The following is a 21,136-nucleotide window of genomic DNA, read 5'->3' as shown; positions in this document are numbered from 1 at the left end:
TTACTCTTGCTGCCACGCTGTTTGACGACCACTGAACACCATGTCTTGGTTTTATAATGATATAAAAGCACCAGTCATAACAGATAGTGTAAACATACTGCCGGTTCATTTATTGAGACTAGGCACATGAGAACATATTTTCATGGATAGAAAGCTTTAAGACCTTAGCATCAGCTCTCAGGCCAAAGTGAAACTGAGACTGGATAACATGACACACTTCCCTTCTAGTGATGGCATGCTGCTATCGTGTAAATGCATATTATAACAAAATCAACCCTGCATGTTCGCCAGCTGCTGCTTGCTGCCTGTTTCAGGTGAACAGTTGTCCAGCAACATGTAGATAGGGCCCAGAAGTTTAAAAAAATCAATCCGGCCTCAAGTTATCATGGTCTGTGGGTGGACGTTTACCAGTCACCTTGCCTACCGCATGTCCAGTTCTCTGTCTTGAGTTAAAATCAGGGCTATTGTATTGAGCATCTTTCTAACAATGGACACAGGTATATTTTATTTTCATTGTCTGGGCCGTATTTCATGGTGCAACTCAAACATCCCTTTGTAGCATCTGCCCAATCTTTGTTCACTCCACTTGATTATGGCCCAGGCAGTTGACATAAAAATCTATCCCGAGGAGAAAAACATGGAGGGATTCAGGCAAACAGATGCAGGGAAAGGCTGCAAATTAAATCAATTTTTTTTAAAACTGAAATTGTGAGGGCAAGTTTTGGCCAAGCTCTCAAGGAAAATGAGGTAGTTAGCTGGGAGTTATTCTGTGCAGAAATGGGACATGCTCATTGTTTTGATATAATGATCTAAAATAATCAAATTTCCCCCTCCCCTGATTGATTTAACAAATCATTAAACAGTTAACTTCCATAATTCTTCTTTATCCCTCACAGAAATGTTCACTCAATGATACAAAGCATCTTAAATGAGTGGGCGAACATACAGAATGACACTCTTAGTCAGATTTACTTAGTTCAAACAGTACAGTTTGTCCCTGGCAGGAATGTGGTAATCTTTTTGTTTTAAGGTAGTCTTGTCAACCACTCTTCTCGCACTGTCCTTTGAATAATCTCTAGTAGCCAGAGTCCAGCTCTTTTGTCCCACATTCTTTGGTGTTTGCTTGTAATGTGAAACTTCTAGATGGATAATGAATCATTGTTCGCTGTCTCCCCAGACATAGTATGATATTATTCAATAAACCAAACAGCTAACGCATCTACATAATATTTTGAACCAATAATTGCAATTAAACTCAAGATCCAAGTGTCAGTGTTGCTTACCCAGTTGAGCCACATGTAAATGAAAACTAAATGTATTCCATTCACTTCCTATAAACCAAAATAGCTGATCAACAGCTCCACACCTGCCTTATAGCCAGTATTATTTAAAACTGTGCGAATTGGTTCCTCCATTTTAGAATGAACAAGGTACAGGATCATCACCAGATATTACAATTCTTCGGCTGTAGTTACGGAAGTGTCAAACCACCTAAGCTTTCAGGCGATGTACCTCCTCATTAGTATCCTATGGGAATCTTGATGATATTGCGTCTAACGCAAATATTTCTGCCGTCAATATCTTAAAATGTCCTTGTTGCTTCCATCTTGCAAGAAATTAAGAGATAAAATTCAGGGCATTCGCTGCTGTTAATTAGTCCAAATTGGGTTTCTGGAAGGTTTGCAATACAAAAAACTTGAATTTGTTACAGCCCTGCAATCTGTGACCACCAAGATCACCTTTGTAGTTGCTTTATTTGTGAAGTGCCACTTTCTGTCCTAGTGGTAGCAGTTCTTCGGCAAAAAACACATTCTTGAGATGAAATTTTGTACAGAGAAACAAAACTGCACAGCAATGTATAATATCGCTAAGTGTAGTAAAATAAAGTGTTAATGGTGAGTAATCAGTTCTGTTTATGCATTAGAATAGTTAGTAAGTGACCTTTTTAGCTGACAATTGGCATATCTTCATTTCGTAGCCTATTGTAGTACTTTTGACATATTGTACTTAATTATTTTTGTGTTTCATTTCCAGCAAGTTACTGGATAAATTTGGGTCAACAATAATTATCTGTAAACTTGTTCATGCAAACGTGGCTGATACCTGAACACTCCTTAGTTAACTTTTTCTCCAAGGTTAAGGTCGTTGGGATTTAATTGTTACCAATTGCAGAAGTTTAAAGCAATTAGCAGTCATATCCATACATAAAAACTGAGAAGTTTGATAATGGTTTTCAATGTGCATACTCTGCCACTTTTTTCAATCAGACACCATCTTTCATAAATTCTTCCAAGTGCAGCAAATTGTGGATAGGATACACTTGCTGGACCATCTGTTTAATAATAGCCTGCCCATTTGACCTGTAGCGAATATTTTGTCATTTCTTTGTATGATCTGTAATGATACACAGGGCTTCACCTGTTGCACAAACATTTTAGATATTTTTCCCTCCATTAGCCTGCAAATTCTTATACTTCACAGCTGAAATCATGTACTAAATGTCCTTTATACCATCTGCATTCCTATTAAAGAGCAAACAACAGTACTACCACGGGCACATTCATATGGCTGCTCAGTTGTGTGTTACTTGTTATGCACCTGAAGTCTAAGAAAGTGTACTGAGTGAACTTCCTCTCAAAACAAAGGGGGTAATATTGACTTAGTCTGATAATGTTATCACCTGTTTTACACTATCACAGTAGTGAATCAGCCACCTGTTTTATGAAACAAAAACAAAAATACCTGGAAAAACTCAGCAGGTCTGGCAGCACCTGCGGAGAGGAACACAGTTAACGTTTCGAGTCCGAATGACCCTTCAACAGAACTAAGTAAAATAGAAGAGAGGTGAAATATAAGCTGGTTTAAGGGGGTTGGAACAAGTAGAGCTGGATAGAGGGCCAGTAATAGGTGGAGATAACAAGGCAAAAGAGAGATACTAAAATCCTGACGGAGAGAAGAGCAGTACTTCTTCAAGGTAGGCATTCCTTGAAGAGAAGTGGCAGTCAATTAAACACTAAGATATTCCTCTCCGCAGATGCTGCCAGACCTGCTGAGTTTTTTCAGGTATTTTTGTTTTTGTTTTGGATTTCCAGCGTCCACAGTTTTTTGCTTTTATCTTAGTGTTTAATTGACTGCCACTTCTCTTCAAGGAATGCCTACCTTGAAAAAGTATTGCTCTTCTCTCCATCAGGATTTTTGTATCTCTCTTTTGCCTTGTTAGTTCTGTTGAAGGGTCATACGGACTCGAAACGTTAACTGTATTTCTCTCCGCAGATGCTGTCAGGCCTGCTGAGGTTTTCCAGCTATTTTTGTTTTTGTTTCAGATTCCCAGCATCCGCAGTATTTTGCTTTTATGATAAAGATAAGGTTTCAGGTAATTATTTTAGTGGACAGAGCAGACAATTGCACTCAGATGCTTGTTGACACCAGTGGATAAGTTTTCCCCCCGTTAGGAGGGGAAGTGCGGGAGCAGGCGCGGAGGGGGAGGGGGGCGTGCATCCGATCGTGCCGCCATTTTACGTGGGCGGGCCAATTAAGGCCCACCCAGCGTGACGTTTTCCAGAAAGCGCTATACACTCTCTGTGCAGGTGGGGTGGGGGGGGCCGGTGATTCCCTCAGCTGGAAGTGCGTTCATTTGCACATGCACACGAAAGAGCACACTGATTTCCCTGAGGCTAAGTGCTGCCTCAGGGAGATCGGCTCCGAGTTAAAATTTGCAATAAAAATGATAGACAAATTCCCCTGACATGTCCCCTCATGTGACACTGCCACATGAGTTGGGACATATGCATAACTTTAACTGAAACCGCCACTAAAAATTTAAATACCCTCATGAAACCTCATCCCGCCCGTGGTCGGGGTTTCATGCTTTTTCTGAAGCCCGCCAGGGCCCCCAGCCTGCCCGTCAACCTTAAGGTTGGACGGCAGGTCCATTAATGATTTTAGTTAATTTCTCAATGGCCTCAATTGGCCGTTGACAGGTTGGCGGGTGCGCAGCTGACTCGGCTGCGCCCCCGCCGACCTGAAAATGGAAATGATGCGGGGTGACGTCGGGAATTCCACCAGACATCATCCCGTGTCATTTTACGCGTCGGCGAGTGGGCCCCCGCCCCCGCTCGCTGACCGGAAGATCCTGCCCTTGTGTTTTGTGATTAGGTCAAATAATGCTAGGTGACTGGGCAATCCTTTGAGATGTGAATATATATGAGCTTGTAGACCAGTGGATGTGATGGATGGGAGATTTACATTAACTTTAATACCTCTAACGGTGGGATTGTTTGGTCCTAAGGAGTCAGATTCAAAGTATTGATAACTATTTGAGAGCTGGAGAAGATGTGATTTTGATTTTTGTCTTGTGTCAAAGGCAAACAGATTATCAGATGACCAGATAACTGTTGTTGACACTTTATCTATGTAAATTCTCAAAATTGTTAATAACTTAATTCCATCGCCATCGACAAATATTTGTTTCAGCATCAAATAAGATTACATCAAAGTAAAATAAATGAACATAACAGCCCCATATTGCTCAGTCCCAGGCCTCATGTGAGGCAACTAATTGAAGCTCCGCGGAGTCATGCAACATTCCATCAGAGACTACAAAGGATTTTGGCCTTTTTGTTCATTAGTCTATCATGCCTAACAGTCAGTCAGTGTGATTTTTTGCTGCCTTTCAGAGTAAACTGGGGTATGTGGTAGGCATTCGATGTTGCGTGTAGTGTGACATGTCATATGTAATGAGTAATTGTTAGTCCCATGGCATGATCTCCATTTCATGCTGTGCATAAAGGTGCAGCCTTAGTTATTGCAAACTTGGGGCTCAAATTTACTTCTGTGCAAGTGGGTGGATTTTGAATGAATTAAAATCTCGGCCTTGGTCTACTTACACAAAGTGCCTTTTTGCTGTGAACATATATTAGAAGCACTGAAAGAAAGCCCAAACAGTAAAAACATCAACCTCTTTTTCGTTTTTTACATGTTGAGTAACCGAATGTGCATTTCTAATATTTTTTTAAAATACACAAGGCTAGAAATTTTTACTTAAATTCTTAAAACTTTTCCACTTTTAAGCTGGTACATAACCAAGAATAGGAGAGAGTTTTTTTTACAGGCTCCTGCACCTGATCTAAATTGATTGATGCGGACAACCTCCAATTCCATTGAAAAGTACAGATTATTTTATAGAACACTGATTTTGCTTTGAAAACAGAAACAAGCTGGTACATGTCTTGAAGTACCGATAGTGAGCTAAAAACATTATGATTGACATGCATGATTTTTCGTTGACGCGTAACATTGGACACATTGTAAAAGAATAGTGTTATACTGTATGGTGCTTACTTGTCTCCTGTTATTTTTCTTCCCAGCTCCAGAAGACCAGGAGAACCCCTTCTGAGGCTTTCACAACAGAAAGTCCTGTCATTGACCTCACTACGGAGCCTCTGGAGAGCAATAAGATACCTTTAAATCAAGCGGAAGACTTTGTTTGTGAAAATAATATTGTGAAGGCTACAGAAGAAGCCCCTCAGTACCAGGTAAAATTCTATTTGAATACACCGAGAAAGATTACATGAATTTGGGCTCCCAATGCAGAGTGCTGATCAGTGTGCCAGACAGGACTTTTTATCTGGACAGAACTTTAACCTTTGCACCTGAATTCCTGATGTGCATTTCTGTAACAAGAAGCTCTGCATTGGAAGTTAAAATTTTAAAAATCGATACTTTAGCCTCTAAATGATTGTCTTGGTAATGTACCTTTTTAGTACAGTGGAGGTTGACCAATCAGAGTCAACCTGCCTGGCTTGAATTTAAACAGAAGCTTGGCAGTTAATTGTTCCTTGGTGCATTCTCCATGGCAATGCCTCTACCAATCAGAACCCTCTTGCTAACCAATCAGCACTGTCTTTTCATGCAGTATAAGTTGTTTCCCTTTACAATTGGCATTCTTGTGAATCTGTCCTGATGAGTGCAAGATGAAAAGCTTCAACAGCATGTCTCTTTTTTCGGTAATACTCAAATTCTGTGCTACCAAATGACTAATAAGAAAAATTAATTACCAGTGACCAATGTAAAGATTACGCAGGATTTCATGTTTTAAGACTTTTACTGTAACAAAATCAACACCGACTTAGCATTATTTGGTAGACAATTAATATACTAAACTACAGAAAAGGTATCCCTCCTTCATCTTCTAAACACAATGGAAAATCCCACACTGCATTTGTATAATGCGCTGCACTCTCTATGGACATGTAGCCTTAAGTTTAAAGTCCAGTTCCTCCTGCGTTAACAGAATCCTTTCTCCCTGCTTCGCCAGGGTGAATCTTCCAGTGTTCTTTTACACAAAGTCCTTTTCACTGAACCCTTTGAGCATAATTGAATGGATTCCCCTGTTGTAAGGTTCCCTCTGATGATTCTGTGGTCTGTAACTTTTCACAATCCTTCTTTCCCCGACAATGCTCGCCAGCACTTGACCTGGCGATTAGCCCAAAAGCAGTCTTTCTATTCTGATTGGTATAGTAGCACGTGTGGTGGGTCTACTTGCCCCAACAGTTTTTTTTAATTAGGCAAAGTCATCAAGGGTTATGGATCAAAGGGTTATGGAGTTGAGATACAGGGCAGCCATGATCTAATTGAATGCGCTAGAATACTTCTGCCTTCCCCTTCAGTCTGACTGACTGAGTCTGTAAGTCTGCAGCAGTAGGTCAGCTGTATTTTCCTTCGTGTCTATGTGTTAAAACTCACACCTGACTTTAAACAAGTTTTGAATTGCCCCCCACCCCCCTCCATCCCCATGGCAACCAGGTCACATGGGATTATCACTGGGCAGAGGACAGCACAACTTCACACCATTCCCCCCTTTCCAGGGTATTCTGTTTTACCTTAAAAGGGACAGTTTAAAACATAACCGACTTATAAAGTCTAGCATCATAAAACCAATAATTCCAGAACAACTCATTGCGCCAATGCTGAGGATTTGCTGGTGAACATCCTTAATTGTTTATATCCATTAGATATTATCAGGGTCTGTGGTGAAAAGGTTGAAATGTTATTACCTCTTGAAAAAATAGAAATATAGGCATAGGAATATTTATATCAAATGTTTATTTTATGTTACTCTGGCTATTTATTTTTTATTCGCTCATGGGATGTGGGCATCACTAGCTAGGCCAGCATTTATTGCCCACCCCTAATTGCCCTTGAGAAGGTGATGACATAAATATTTCTATAACAAGCATGCTTACCTTGCCCCACCCTGATGTTCTGATCAAGGATGTGGTTGTAACATAGACCTGTAAATTATAATGCATTTTGACAAATTTAATATGTTTGTATGAAATTCCTTCCTATTAACAGACCAACTAAACCATTTATTTTAAAAGGCACACTGTCTCAGTTGAAATAGAATAAAAATGACTTTCATTCTAATTAAATGTTCATATCGGAAAATTTTCACAGCATAATTTCAAGGCTGGGTTTCTTGAATCTAGCACAGTGTCCTTGGCCCAACCATCTTCAGCTGCTTCATCAATTACCTTCCTTCCATGATAAGATCTGAAGTGGGGATGTTTGCTGATGATTGCACAATGTTCAGCACCACTAGCAATTCCTCAGATACTGAAGCAGTCCATGTCCAAATGCAGCAAGACCTGGACAATACACAGGTTTGGGCTGACAGGTAGCAAGTAACATTTGTGCCACACAAGTGCCAGGCAATGACCATCTCCAACAAGAGAGAATCTAACCATCGCCCCTTGACATTCAATGGCAGTACCATCATTGAATCCCCCACTATCAACACCCTGGGGGTTACCATTGACCCGAAACTGAACTGGACTAGCCATTTAATACTGTGGCTATAAGAGCAGGTCAGAGGCTAGGAATCCTGTAGTGAGTAACTCACCACCTTACTCCCCAAAGCTTGTCCACCATTTACAAGGCATAACTCAGATGGAATACCCTCCATTTGCCTGGATGAGTGCAGCTCCAATGACACTCAAGAAGCTTGACACCATCCAGGACAAAACAGCCTGCTTGATTGGCACCATTTCCACAAACATTCACTCCATCCACCACCAACTAACAGTGGCAGCAGTGTGTACCATCTACAAGATGCACTGCAGAAACTCACCAAGCCCCCGTTGACAGTACCTTCGAAACCCACAACTGCTACCATCTGGAAGGACAAGGGCAGCAGATAGATGGGAACACCACCACCTTGAAGTTCCCCTCCAAGCCACTCCCCATCCTGACTTGGAAATATATCGCCATTTCTTCACTGTCGCAGGGTAAAAATCCTGGAACTCCCTCCCTAACAGCGCTGTGGATGTACTTACACTGCAAGGGCTGCAGCAGTTGAAGAAGGCAGCTCACCACCACCTTCTCCAGAGCAATAAGGGATGGGCAATGAATGCTGGTCCAGCCAGCGACGCCCACATTCCGTAAAATGAATAAAAAGATGTTTGGCCAAGCATGCAAGTGGGCTCTAAGATAAAAGCAAAATACTGCGGATGCTGGAGATCTAGAACAAAAACAAAAATACCTGGAAAAACTTCAACAGGTCTGACAGCATCTGTGGAGAGGGACACAGTTGACGTTTCGAGTCCATATTAGAACTAAGACATATAGAAATTAGATGAAATACAAGCAGGTAGAAGGGGGTGTCCGTCAACACCTCTTTGTCTTTTTGTCTATGACATCTTTGGCAGTCTCTTCTTGGCCTCCAACTATCACTGGCTCCCTATCGAGCTCTCCTGACCCACCCCCTTCTACCAGCTTATATTTCATCTCATTTCTATATGTCTTAGTTCTGATGAAGGGTCATATGGACTCAAAACATCAACTGTATCCCTCTCTGCAGATGCTGTCAGATCTGCTGAGTTTTTCCAGGTATTTTTGTTTTTGTTATGCAAGTGGACTCAGTGCCTACTGAAAACAAACACACTTTTTCTACCCACGACAATTTTACAGTATTATTGATCCATGTTTCAGTGTTAAAATTTATTACGAGCACTATTCAGAAGAGGAAATGTTTGCAACATAATTAGGAAGAAATAACTTCAGAGAAGTGATGGAGCTGAATATACTTTCTGAAAAATTTGATATTAATCCACTGTGTGATGAGATACCATGAGGGGAGGCCAAGTACTTTGCCACAGTGAACAGAAGATTGTAGGGCAAGACATTGCTGGGTTATATTTATTTACCCCTTAGAAGCTGGCTCACAGCAACCTGACAGTTTTGAAATTTTTGACAGTTTTTTTATGACGCAAGGTCAACAGGGTCTATGGATTAAAGGCAGTTAATAGAGTTGAGAAACACGGATGCCACGATCTAATTGAATACGCTGTAAGGGCTGAATAGGAAAAACTGAAAAGTGTGCAGTTACATCGGAATAAATGAGTGAGGAAGGATGTTGTGGGCTGTAATATGTCTGATACAATAAGCTATGCATAGACAGTATACTGTAATATTTTCACTTTATCTGATTTTGTGGTAATTGTATAGGAAAAATGTGTGTTGCTTTTTTACAATGTGACACTGGTGATTAAATTGGCACCTATATTTGCATTTGGTTGTGAGAATCCTATGTCATTTGAATACTACGCTTAGTAATAATGTTAAAATGTAAGATTTGATATCTTGGTTTTGAATAATTTTACAGTAATATCCAATATTATATTGTCTATTAATTTCCTTCTGATAGGAGATTCAATAGTTAGGGGAGCAGACAGGCTTTTCTGCAGCTGCAGACGTGACTCCGGGATGGTATGTTACCACCCTGGTTCCAGGCTCAAGGATGTCACTCAGCGCCTGAGCTAGGTAAGAAGTTAAAAAGTAGGAAATCAAAGGCATTAATTTCTGTATTACTCATGGTCCCTTACATTAGTGAGTACAAAAATAGGTGATTGATGTAGATAAATGCTTGATTTGAGAGATAGTCGTTTGGTAGTACAGAACTTGAGTATTGCTCAAAAAAGAGACATGTCGAAGCTTTTTGTTTTGCACTCATCAGGACACTTTGCAAGAATGCCAATACAAGGGGAAAACAACAATTTACACTGTATGAGAAGAAAGTGCTGATTGGTTGGCAAGTGGACTCTGATTGATAGAGGCGTTGCCATGGAGAATGCATCAATTGATGGTGACTGACAGTTAACTGCCAAGCACTGTTTGAAATTTAAACCAGGTAGCTTGACCCTGATTGGTCAAGGCATTGCCCTGAGGAATGAGTCAGCGAATGGCTGACACTCATTTTGTTTAGCTGAAACAGGCGCAATGTTCTTTCTGGGTGGAATCATCCCAGATTTGCACTAAATGCGGTAGTGGGCAGGTATTAATTATGCATTCCTGTGATACATGCCGTTTTGATGGTGGGTGGCTATGATTCGCCTGCCACACCTTCACTGCTTCATCATGCCATGCACTACATTTAAAGTACAGCTGCACTCAGTGCTTCCAGCCCAAGACTGCAGCAAAAAAGACATGGCTCCGAAAGGCAAGAAGACGGCAGCCCTCGACCACCTTTTGGATGCCGTGGAGGCCCGCTGTGATGTCCTCTACTCTCGCTTTGGCTGTAGAAGGGGCAGGTACATTACCTTTCTGGCATGGTAGGCGATGGCAGTGGTGTTCAGTGCCAGTGTTGCACAGAAGAGGTTGATCATCTAATGCAGATAGAGGATGAATGATCTCATCCATACAGCCAGGATATGGCAACCATCTCATCACTGCAAACTCACACACTCAAGCCGGTATTAATTATACATTCCTGGGATACACGCCGTTTTGATGGTGGGTGGCTGTGATTCGCCTGCCACACCTTCACTGCTTCATCACGCCAGGCACCACATTTAAAGTACAGCTGCACTCGGTGCTTCCAGCGCCTACCATGCCGGAAAGGTAATGTACCTGCCCCTTCTACAGCCAAACTCTCACACTCATGCATTAATTGGCATCTCACTCACTGCCAGCTCAAGGGACATCACCACCCATTCTCACACACATACCCTCACATGTCCATCTAGCCTCATCTCCTCTGGAGACTGCCTCCTCAGCCATCACCATCTTGAGGCCACTTGCACAGATCAACATGTGCCCCTACACACACCCTGGAATACCCTCCTTCCCTAGTACAGCTCTTGTCCTGCAGCCTCCTCCCTTGCCTGAGGCCACTTCTCCCCCTTCCCCAAGCAAGACCTTGCCCTGCAGCCGTTGAAAAGCCACCTACGTATGGCTGATCTGGTAGGTAGAGGCTTACCCATGAGCCCCACTAAAAGTGATGTGGTGCTGTCTCTGAAGCCTGGCGCTGATAACTACAAGTGCTGACCAAAGCAAGGTAGGCAAACAAACCTTGAAGTCCCGAGTGAAGTGCTTGCCTTATATATGCTGTTGTGAAACATGTCAGCATGTTTTCCCGCCAACATGGGTGGACGATCCCGGGGGGGGCGGTGGGGTGAGTCTGGCAGGTTGGCCTTATAATGATGTGCTGATGCATTGAAATGAAGTTCCCGATGGCTGGGTACATTGCCTGCCATCGGCGAGCAGAGCAGGCGATGATAAACTGATTTCACAATGTCGTGAAACCGATTTTTGACCTTTTCGCCATATTGTTCGCTAATGCCACTGAACACACCTGACGCTGGTGGGCATGGAAAATCCCGGCTTCTGCCTGCAAAGAACAGGGCCCTGTATATTAATATATCTAGCTTGTGGATATTTAATTCCGTAGCTGCAAGTAATAATTTCCTTACATGTCTTAATGGGCTCCATCCTGCGCTCAAATTCACCTTTGAAATGGAGCAGTCAAATTAACTCCCCTCCCTGTACGTACTAGTTGAGAAATCTGCCAGGGGGTTCTCTAATTTATTCCTAAATTTATTTCCATCCATTGTTTTATCTCCACTTTTTAGCCTATTTCGATCCCTTCCCTCTACCCCACCCCACTAGGGCCATCTGTCACTTGCTCATCCTGCTTCTACCCTTAATGTCACCATTAGCACATCCTTTAGCTAATATCACCACCATCAACACCCCTTTGTCCTTTTGTCTATGACATCTTTGGCAATCGCTTCTTTGCCTCCACCTATCACCTCTATCCAGCTCCACCTGTCTCACCCCTCTCCACCCCCCCCTTCAAACAGCTTATATTTCACCTAATTTCTACTTTTCTTTAGTTCTGAAGAGTCATACGGACTCGAAACGTTAACTCTGTCTTCCTCTCCACAGATGCTGTCAGACCTGCTGAGTTTTCCCAGCTATTTTTGTTTTGGTTCTCTACCACAGTCTACCACAAGCCAACCTTCACTGGTCAATATACATGTTGGGATTCTTACAGTTCCACACGCTATTACATCTTATTGGCAACCTTGTAAATACCCAGTTTCTCAATATGCAAGCTTGATGCTGAAATAGGGCGCATCAAAGGTATCCTGTGGGACAATGGCTACCCTGATCAGATCATTATCATGCAAACTTATGAAGGCCGTCACTTTCGAGCCTGAAAAATGCTCAGTCTATCTCAGATTACCCTGGAAGGGCAAGGTATCTCAAAAATTTGAGCAACAGGTGAAGCTAGCTGTTTCACACTGCTACTGTGCAGTAGCAACACGAGTGGTATTCGCCACTAACAGGATGCTGCCGTCAGGCCAAAAAGATGTTCGGCCTATCGCACAAACGAGTAAGGTTCAGAACAAATGTGTTGCCAGAAAGGAAAAGGATGGGACTCCTAAGTCTAGACCCCACTGGTTGTCAAAGAGCATGCAGAGGGGTGGTGGTGTGTTATAGTTCTCCCAGGGAGTCCAAGTTGCTATGGTAACATGCACTTTTATATGCATGTTGTAGTTTGGAATTTTGGACAGTGATGGTAGAGGCTCCAACTTTCTTTCCATTACATAGCTGACCAGCAATCTCCCCCTGTTATTGCCTGCCATTGACATGTGTTGGAAGGATTTGCACGTTGTTGCTCAACCTGTTTGGCTGTGTTTTGAGCTCCCCTTCCTTGGCCATCAAGTCTTAGGGCGGGACTCAAACCCAGAGGCAGAGATGATACCTGCTGCGCCACAAAAACCTCTTATGTACAAAGTAGGATAAGGCAAAAAAGGGAAACTTATGTTAGACAATGAAAGCTCAATCCTGTGGAAAGTCTAGAGAAGTAAAGCAAGTACAGGGGTGAAATTAAAAAAAGAAATTAGGAAAGAAAACAGAGCATTAAAAGAGGGCATTATTCATTCTTGGGATGTGAACATTACTAGCAGGCCAACGTTTATTGCTCATCCCTAATTATCCTTAAGAATTTAACAAAACATTAGCATTTAACATTATGGAAAACGCAAAGATGTTTTAGAATTACACAAAGAGCTAAAGGTTAATATAAATAGCAGTGAGGGGGGAGGATTGAAGACCAAAAGGCAACTTGTCTGGAGTCAGAAGATGTGGACATGGTTTTCAATGAATATTTTATATCTGTCTTCATAGAAGTTGTAGTTCAGGAGGTGAATGAAATATTAAACACAATGCAAGAATTATGAGCAGGAATAGGCCATTCGGCTCCCTGAGCCTGCTCCACCATTCGATGAGATCATGGCTGATCTGAACGTTGCCTCGACTCCACTTTCCTGTCTGCCCCCCATAATCCTTGATTCCCTTGTTGATTAAAGATCTATCTAACTCGGCCTTGAATATATTCAATGATCCAGCCTCCACTGCTCTCTGGGAAGAGAATTCCACAGACTAACAACCCTCTGAGAGAAAAATTTTCTCCTCATCTCAGTCTTGAATGGAAGACCTCTAATTTTTAAATGTGTCCCCTAGTTCTAGGCTCCCTGACAAAGGGAATCATCCTCTTAGCATCCATCCTGTCAAGTCTCCTCAGAATCTTGTATGCTTCATTAAGATTACCACACATTCTTCTAAACTCCAATGGTTATAGGCCCAACTTGCTCAACCTTTCCGCTTCATCCCAGGAGTCATTTGAGTGAACCTTCTCTGAACATCATCTAATGCCATTATATCGCCTCTTAAGTGAGGACAGCAAAATTGTACACAGTACTCTGAATGCGGCCTCACTCAGGCCTTGTACAACTGTAACAACACTTTCCTACTTTTATACTCTATTCCTCTTGCATTTCCCCTCCAATGAATGGCTTAAACAGGGAGAGGAAGTATTGTGGTTTAGCATTTTCAAAAGTGGATGAATTGCCAGGCCCCGATAGGGTGACCAGCTGCCCTAGGGCAAAATTTTTCTTCCCGGGGCAGGCGCGCACCCAACCCGATTGGGAGTAAGATAGTGTGCAATGATGTCGAGTGAGCATCCCGATGTCATCGTGCACTCACACAATATTTGGCTCAGTGGACGTGCGCGGATGCCGGAGCGATGCCCGCCATTAATTAAGCTGCCACTTAAAGCCCTTAACAGTCCAATTGACTGTGATTTTTCCTTGCTCATGCGATTTTCTGCTCATTGCCCGGGCAGGCGGGCAGCCAACATTTTCACATACCTCATCCAAGGGCGGGATAAAATGGGTCAGCAGCATTGCCAGTGTGAGTAGTGAGGAGTTTTGAAGATAGTTTGCAGCTGGTTGCTTATTGGTACTTAGCAGCTACATCTCTGTTCGGGGCTTCATTCTTAGCATTTCTAGACTTCATTTCAGGACTCATTGCTGTCTGCCAGGCCCCCGGAGGGTTCTGACTGTGTGGACCCTTCCAGGTATCAGACAGCCTTTCCTTACCCTGGTAATGGGGATTTTGGTCTCCGCTGAAGCAACTCCTCTGAGGAGGAAGAGAGGGGCAGAAGGGAGAGGAGGCCAGATGTCCCAATGCAGCTTCTAGGGGAGGGACCTGTGGGAGGAGAGGCGCAGGCACAAGGGGTGCAGGGCCAGCAGGTAGTGCAAGGTGGAAGGGGCTGCAGAAGACGCCACTATCCTACTGCTAGAGTTTACAGGCAGCGATGCAGCTACCTCACTATGTTTGAGGTGCAATGCCAAAGGAGGCACCACCTCTCAAAGGAGAGCGTGACCTCCATTTGCCAGATGATTGGGCCTGAGATCAGCTCCAACTAGGTGGGCAGACACATCATGCCAGTGGCTCTGAGGTCAATGTAGCCCTCAACTTCTATGCCTCTGGCTCTTTCCAGGGGATCTGTGTGGAGTCTTCTAATCAGCTGTCCACAGTTGCGTTAAGCTGGTGACAGAAGCTCTGTTCAGGTGGGTATTGACCTTTATTCTTTACCTTACGGAGGAGGCCAGAAAAGCTGAGTGAGCCAGAAGCTTTGCAGCGATTGCTGGGTTCCTCCGCATCCAGGGTGCAATCGACTGCATACATGTGGCCATCAAGGCGCCAGCGGGTCAACTGGGTGCCTTCATCAACAGGAAAGGATTCCACTCAACGAACGTGCAGATAGTGTGTGACCAGAGGATGCAGATTCTGCAAGTCAGTGCAAGGTACCCAGGCAGCTCCCATGACACGTACATCCTGACACTTGCAGGTGCCGAGGCTTTCCAGTGCTCCAGCCCAACTGGATGGATGGCTGCTGGGTGACGAGGACTACCCGTTGAAGAGGTGGCTCATGACGCCTGTCCATCACCCAAAAACAGGGCAGAGCACTGTTAAAATAGGAGTCATGCCTCCACAAGGGTGATGATAGAGAGAAGCATAGCTCTTCTCAAGATGCGCTTCCGATGCCTGGACCATTCAGGGGGAGCACTATAATACCCCCCCCAGAGCGGGTGTCACTGATCGTGATTGCCTGCTGCACTCTCCACAATCTGGCACTGGCAAGGGGGGGACCCACTGGAGGAAGAGGATCTTGATGCAGCTCCACAGGCCACAGATGATGAATTCAGTAGTGAGTCCGAAGGGGAGCACGGTGAGGGGGCATGGAGCCGGTCCTCAGTAATCTCCAGGGGGGCAGGGACATGAGGAATACCTTGATCCAATACCCCTTCAGACAGGCTACCAAAGATCAGCTTTAAACACATGCCAGGGCTGCCACCTCCATCCCTGATGTCTGAAAGGACCCTTTCATTTGAACACAAAGAACTCAGTGCCTGTGCAATGAAGTTCAGGGCCACCTACGTCCAGCATTACATACTGGCGTTCCCAGCAGCAATGAAATAAAAAGGTGAAGCATACTCAGGCCATGATGACAAAAACACAATTTATGTCATTCTGACAGTTCAATAATCTTAACAGAAATTATTCTGGTATTCAACATCAGACCAGTATACATAAAGTAAACAAAAATGAACATAAACTCATCCGTGTCCTGTATCTCTTGTGCTCATGGTGTCTTTAACTTACATTTGCGAGTGCTCCCCTCTCGCTGGCGCCGGCATTGGGGACAGCCTGCTGACTCTGCTGTCCTTGGCAGTCATCCCCAGGCCAGTGGAGCCTGTGCTGGCGCCGCCTGGGAGGGAGTGGCCATCTCCCCAGTCACCGCAGCCTCATCAGATGCCACGGTCACTGGCGGAGGGACAGAGGAGCAGCTGCCGTCATCCAGAGCGCCCTGAGAGGAGCCGGCAGAGATGACAGGCAGCTCATGCGCCAACGTGAGGTTGCTCTGGACCTTCCTGCACACCATTGTTGGGTGAGCATCTAGCTGGGATACTGAGTGCCCCATCCATCTCTCACACTGACACTGACCACCTGAGATCAGTGCCTGTGTGAGGGCTTGCAGGTCCAAGCGCAACCCCAGGAACCCCTCATTCTGTCCCTAGAGCTGCCCCTCCATGAGTTTCGCCACTCTCTCAGTGGAGGAGGCAGTGTGCTTGGCCATGACCGTCCACGCAGTGTTCACACTCCGCATGGACTTCTCCATCACGGAGACCATGGCACGCACACCCTCATGGATCTCCGCCAGATCCACCTGCATATCTCGCTGGACAGCATCTGCCGCCTAACGGAGGACGCCAGAGGCTCATCATCTGCATTCAACTGAGCATCGTCCTGGTCCCCTGCAGTTTTTCCTACTGCCGGCCCCCTGGGCACTCTCTGCCTCCACCTGTACCTCAAGCAATTGTGAAGTGCCCTCATCAATGTGCACCGAGATACTAGCCGCCACTCTAATGCTCACCGAAGTTCTGGCATCTGCGCTGGTGCCTGCTTCAGACAGCAACTGTGACACAGGTGAAAAAGATGCACGGTGGTCCTCCGGTGTCAGGGGTGGCCCTTCGGGGTCCGGAGAGTGTACGCCTACTGGTGACCCTAAAAGGGAGAAGAAGGACATGTCATTAGTTAAAGTCATCACACTGTCGCTGTGCACGCCAGGCACCCCGGTGAGACAATGGAAATCTGCATTATGGTGCCCTCGTCTTCCAATGATCAATAGGGACTCCAGGATCGTGGCTCACATCAATGAAGCGACTACTCTGGAATGGTTTCACAAGTTGAAATTCTCACCTCTGTGCACTCCACTCTTACCTTTGTCTGGCACCCCAGCCTCTCTACGCCCGGTTGCACATGGGGCATGCTGGCTCTCAAGCTACAGGGCATCTTGCTCATTTCTTGAGAGGATTAGGAGGCTAGCGGGGCCTCCGCCATTCCTTGACCTTTCCATATTGTTGTGGGCTGTCTTCCCCTGAAACAACAGAGGAGCATTGATTAGTCCACTCTGTACCTGCAGCTTCATTGCAGCCTGGTGAGCCCCAGCTGAGGAGCACCTAGCAGGGCACATCCAAGTCGTGGCCCTCGTGCCGCAAGACACTCAGTCCAAGTAGCCGAGCTCACCCCCTCGGCCAGCTCCGGCATGATTGACAGTTGGCACTCAGACTCTAACACCCCTGAACTCTACGGGGGGATGGCCAGACCTTAACACATCAGCACACTGACCCATGCCAACATAGTACTCACCCTGAGTGCAGCGGGTCATTGACGTGCTTCCGGCACTGGACCCAGGAGCGCTGCATCACGTCATGGCTGCTGACCAGCACTGCCACCTCCTCCCTTGCTCCCTTGATGAGGTGCAGTGGCCTCCTCCTCCCATCCCTGGGGACAAAGGTGTCCCTCCTGGCAGCCACCTCCTCCAGGAGGACGGCGAGGCACTCATCAGAGAGGCAGGGGACCCGAGTGCCCATCTGACCTGCCCTCAAGCCTGCCGTGTTCAGCTGCATAGTTGAGTCCATAGTGTCGGTTCAGGGGTCGTCCTCCTTGGCAGCCTTCCAGTGGCTGCCTGGCCAGCTTTTAAACCGGCCGCCGGGTCGCCATTGGACCCAGCGGCTGACAGGCCCCCGCCCCCGCTCGGCACTTCCCAGCCAGTGTGGAGCCGCACTTCACGCTGGGTGGGCCTTAATTGGCCTCGCCTGTGTGAAATCGCGGCCGGGGCCCAATCATGCCAGTGGTCCGTTTCGCGGAGCTCCTGGGCCCACCCGCCGCACCTGCCCGACGAAGGGAAAATTCTACCCCCCGGATTTTCCAGGACTGTCCTGGAATTCAGCTTTCCGTCCTGCATCCCGGGTCTGGCCTTCCTGGGATGCTATTTGTCCTGGATTTTTTTCATTTTCAATCTGTGCATGCACGCCACGCAGCTCTGCATGTTCAGACACCAGCTGACACAGCAACAACAGAACAGCGGCAGCAGCACTGCCCAGCGCTCTCCTCGGAGAGTTGTCTAGCTTTGGCAGGCAGCTTAGACGGGGTCAGGGTGTCGAGCAAAGGAAGGGGAGGTGCTGTTGTCCAGCACTCAGGCCCAACGTGGGGCTGTGTTGGGGTGGGGGTGTGGAGGGCTGGAGGGGGTTGAAGTCGAGATGGTGGCGGCTGCAGTTTCAGGTGGAAGACCATGGAGGCTGTATGGCCTTGTCAGCACTCCACCCCGCCCCGCCAAACATTCCTACAGCCTTGTCAGTCCCCTCCCACTCCCTGGCTCCTAAGGCGAGTGTCCCTTATGTTTTCCCCCCATGAGATGGTCACCCTGGGCCCTGATGAAATGTATCTCAAGCTGCTAAGAAAAGCAAGGGAAGAAATAAGTTCTTTGAAGTAGAGTTCTTTTGAAATGTAGTCACTGTTGTAATACAGGAAACGGAGAGCTGATTTGCACAGAACAAACTCCCATATACAGTAAAGTGCAAAATACCAGCTAATCTGTTTTTGTGACGTTGATTGAGGGATAAATAGTGGCCAAGACACTGGAGATAACTACCCTGCTCTTCAAAGTAGTGACACTGGATCTTTTACATCCAACTGAGAGGGCAAACAGGGCTTCAGTTTAAAATTTCATTCAAAAGACAGTACTCCTGACAGTGCAGAAGCACCTCAGTACCGCACTAGGAGTGTCAACCTAGATTTTTGTGCTCAAGTCCTGCAGTGGGTTTTAAACCCACAACTTTCTGACTCAGAGGCGAAAGTGCTACCAACTGAGTCATTACTGAAACATTGTCAGTAATGGAGAGTTTAAGCTATGAGGGAAAATTATGAGAGCTTTAGTTAGAGTGAATAGGAAGGACCTATTTTCCTTCGCAGAATGGCCAGTAATAAGGGAGCATAAGTAATTGGTAGAAGGATTAGAGGAGAGTTGAAGAGATGGGGGCTGGTGGTGGGTCTGAAATTTACTGCCTGAAAGGGTGGGAGGGATACAAATCCTCATCATATTTAAAAAACACTTGGATATACACTTGAAGTGCTGCAACCTACAGGACTACAGGCCAAAATCTGGAAAATGGGATAAGGCTGGATTGCCCTTTTTTGGCTGGTACAAATACAATTGGCCAGATGCTCTCCTTCTGCGCTGTAAACTTTCTTTGTTTCTGTGTTTCTTGCAAACCGGCGGAAGAAGGAAATTAAAATTATTTTGATGGAATTTTACTGTCCAGTAAGTAAACTTAAATCTCAAGGAACAAATGTCAAAGTTTTGGGAGGTGTTAGAAGAAATTTAAAAGGGAGGGGCAGTTTAATATTTGTAGTGCTGACATAAGTTAAAATGAGGAATTTAATTGCAACAAATTTGTTGAAAAGTAGAAAAGACTTGAATTTATACAGTGGGCAGAATTTTGCCCTGGTTGGGCGGGCGGGCGGGCCCCACCGCATTTTAAGTGGGCAGGTTGCCCGACGGGAAGCACTATGCGCTTCCTGTGCGGGGGGAGGAGTTCCCCAACTGTTAGAGTGCGCTCTTTCGCGCATGCGCTTGAAAGAGCGCACATCTCCCTGAGACTAAGTGCTGCCTCAGGGAGAGAGCTGGCAGTGTTTGAAACTTCAAAAATAGCAAAATAAAAAAATTATTAACATGTCCCCCTCATGTGACAATGTCATACAAGATGGGACATGTTAATAAATATCACAGAAACTTTATTAAACTTTTTTAAAACAGACATGACACCTCATCCCGCCAGTGGTTTCATGTTTTTTCAGAAGCCCGCTGGGGCTCCTGGCCTGCCCGCCAACCTTAAGGTTGGACGGGCAGGGCCTTTAATTGGCTTAACTACCCTGTCAATGGCCTCGATTGGCCATTGACAGGTGGGCGGGCGGACAGCTGATTGCGCCGTCCGCCCGCTTTCCTGAATATTTAAATGGAGCGGGATGACGTCAGGGGTTCCTCATGATGTCATCCCGCATCATTTCCGCGTTGGTGAGTGGGCCCCGCCCCCCAACTCGCCACAGAAAAATTCTGCCCAGTGTGTTTTACAACCTCTGGATGTCCCAAAGCTCTTTACAGCCAATTTTGAAATGTGGTCACTGTTGTAATGTAAGAAACACGACAATCAATTTGTGCACAGCAAACTGCCACAAGCAGCAATGTGATAATGACCAAACAATCTGTTATTGTAATGTTGATTGAGGGATAATTATTGGCTAGGGCACTAGGGAAGTTCCCTCACCACCTTCAAAATAGTGTCATGGGATCTTTTATGTCCACCTGAGAGGGAAGACAGGGCATTAGTTTAACATCAACCTCTAACAGTGCAGCACTCCTCAGAACTGTACTGGAGTGTCAGCCTTGATTTTTGTGCTTAAGTGTCTGGAATGGGACTTGAATCCATAACATTCTGACTCAGAGGTGAGAGCGCTACTAACTGAGCCTTAGCTGACACTTGACTTGAATTTCAAAATGGTTATTTAATTTCTTCAGTCAATATATATTGGTTGTTCTCTCCCAGGATGTCAGCACGTCTGCTCCTTCCCTGTACTTGCATCCAATATCCATCATGATGTC

General features: G+C 45.3%; 1 protein-coding gene across 3 annotated transcripts in view; it reads left to right on the top strand.

Annotated features, from left to right (window-relative positions):
* The window catches only part of LOC144688497 (DNA (cytosine-5)-methyltransferase 3B-like), a 338,320-nt gene that overhangs the window by 143,407 nt on the left and 173,777 nt on the right, over positions 1-21,136 (top strand). For all 3 annotated transcript variants that reach the window (XM_078555140.1, XM_078555141.1, XM_078555142.1), the window contains one exon: positions 5,367-5,534. In XM_078555140.1, coding sequence (XP_078411266.1) covers positions 5,367-5,534 — 168 coding nt within the window. The remainder of the gene's footprint in view (positions 1-5,366; positions 5,535-21,136) is intronic.

Source organism: Cetorhinus maximus, chromosome 13 (assembly GCF_964194155.1).
Source record: "Cetorhinus maximus chromosome 13, sCetMax3.hap1.1, whole genome shotgun sequence".
NCBI lineage: Eukaryota > Metazoa > Chordata > Chondrichthyes > Lamniformes > Cetorhinidae > Cetorhinus > Cetorhinus maximus.
The sequence above is the reverse complement of the archived record's forward strand: the minus strand, read 5'-3'. Positions and strand labels throughout refer to the sequence as shown.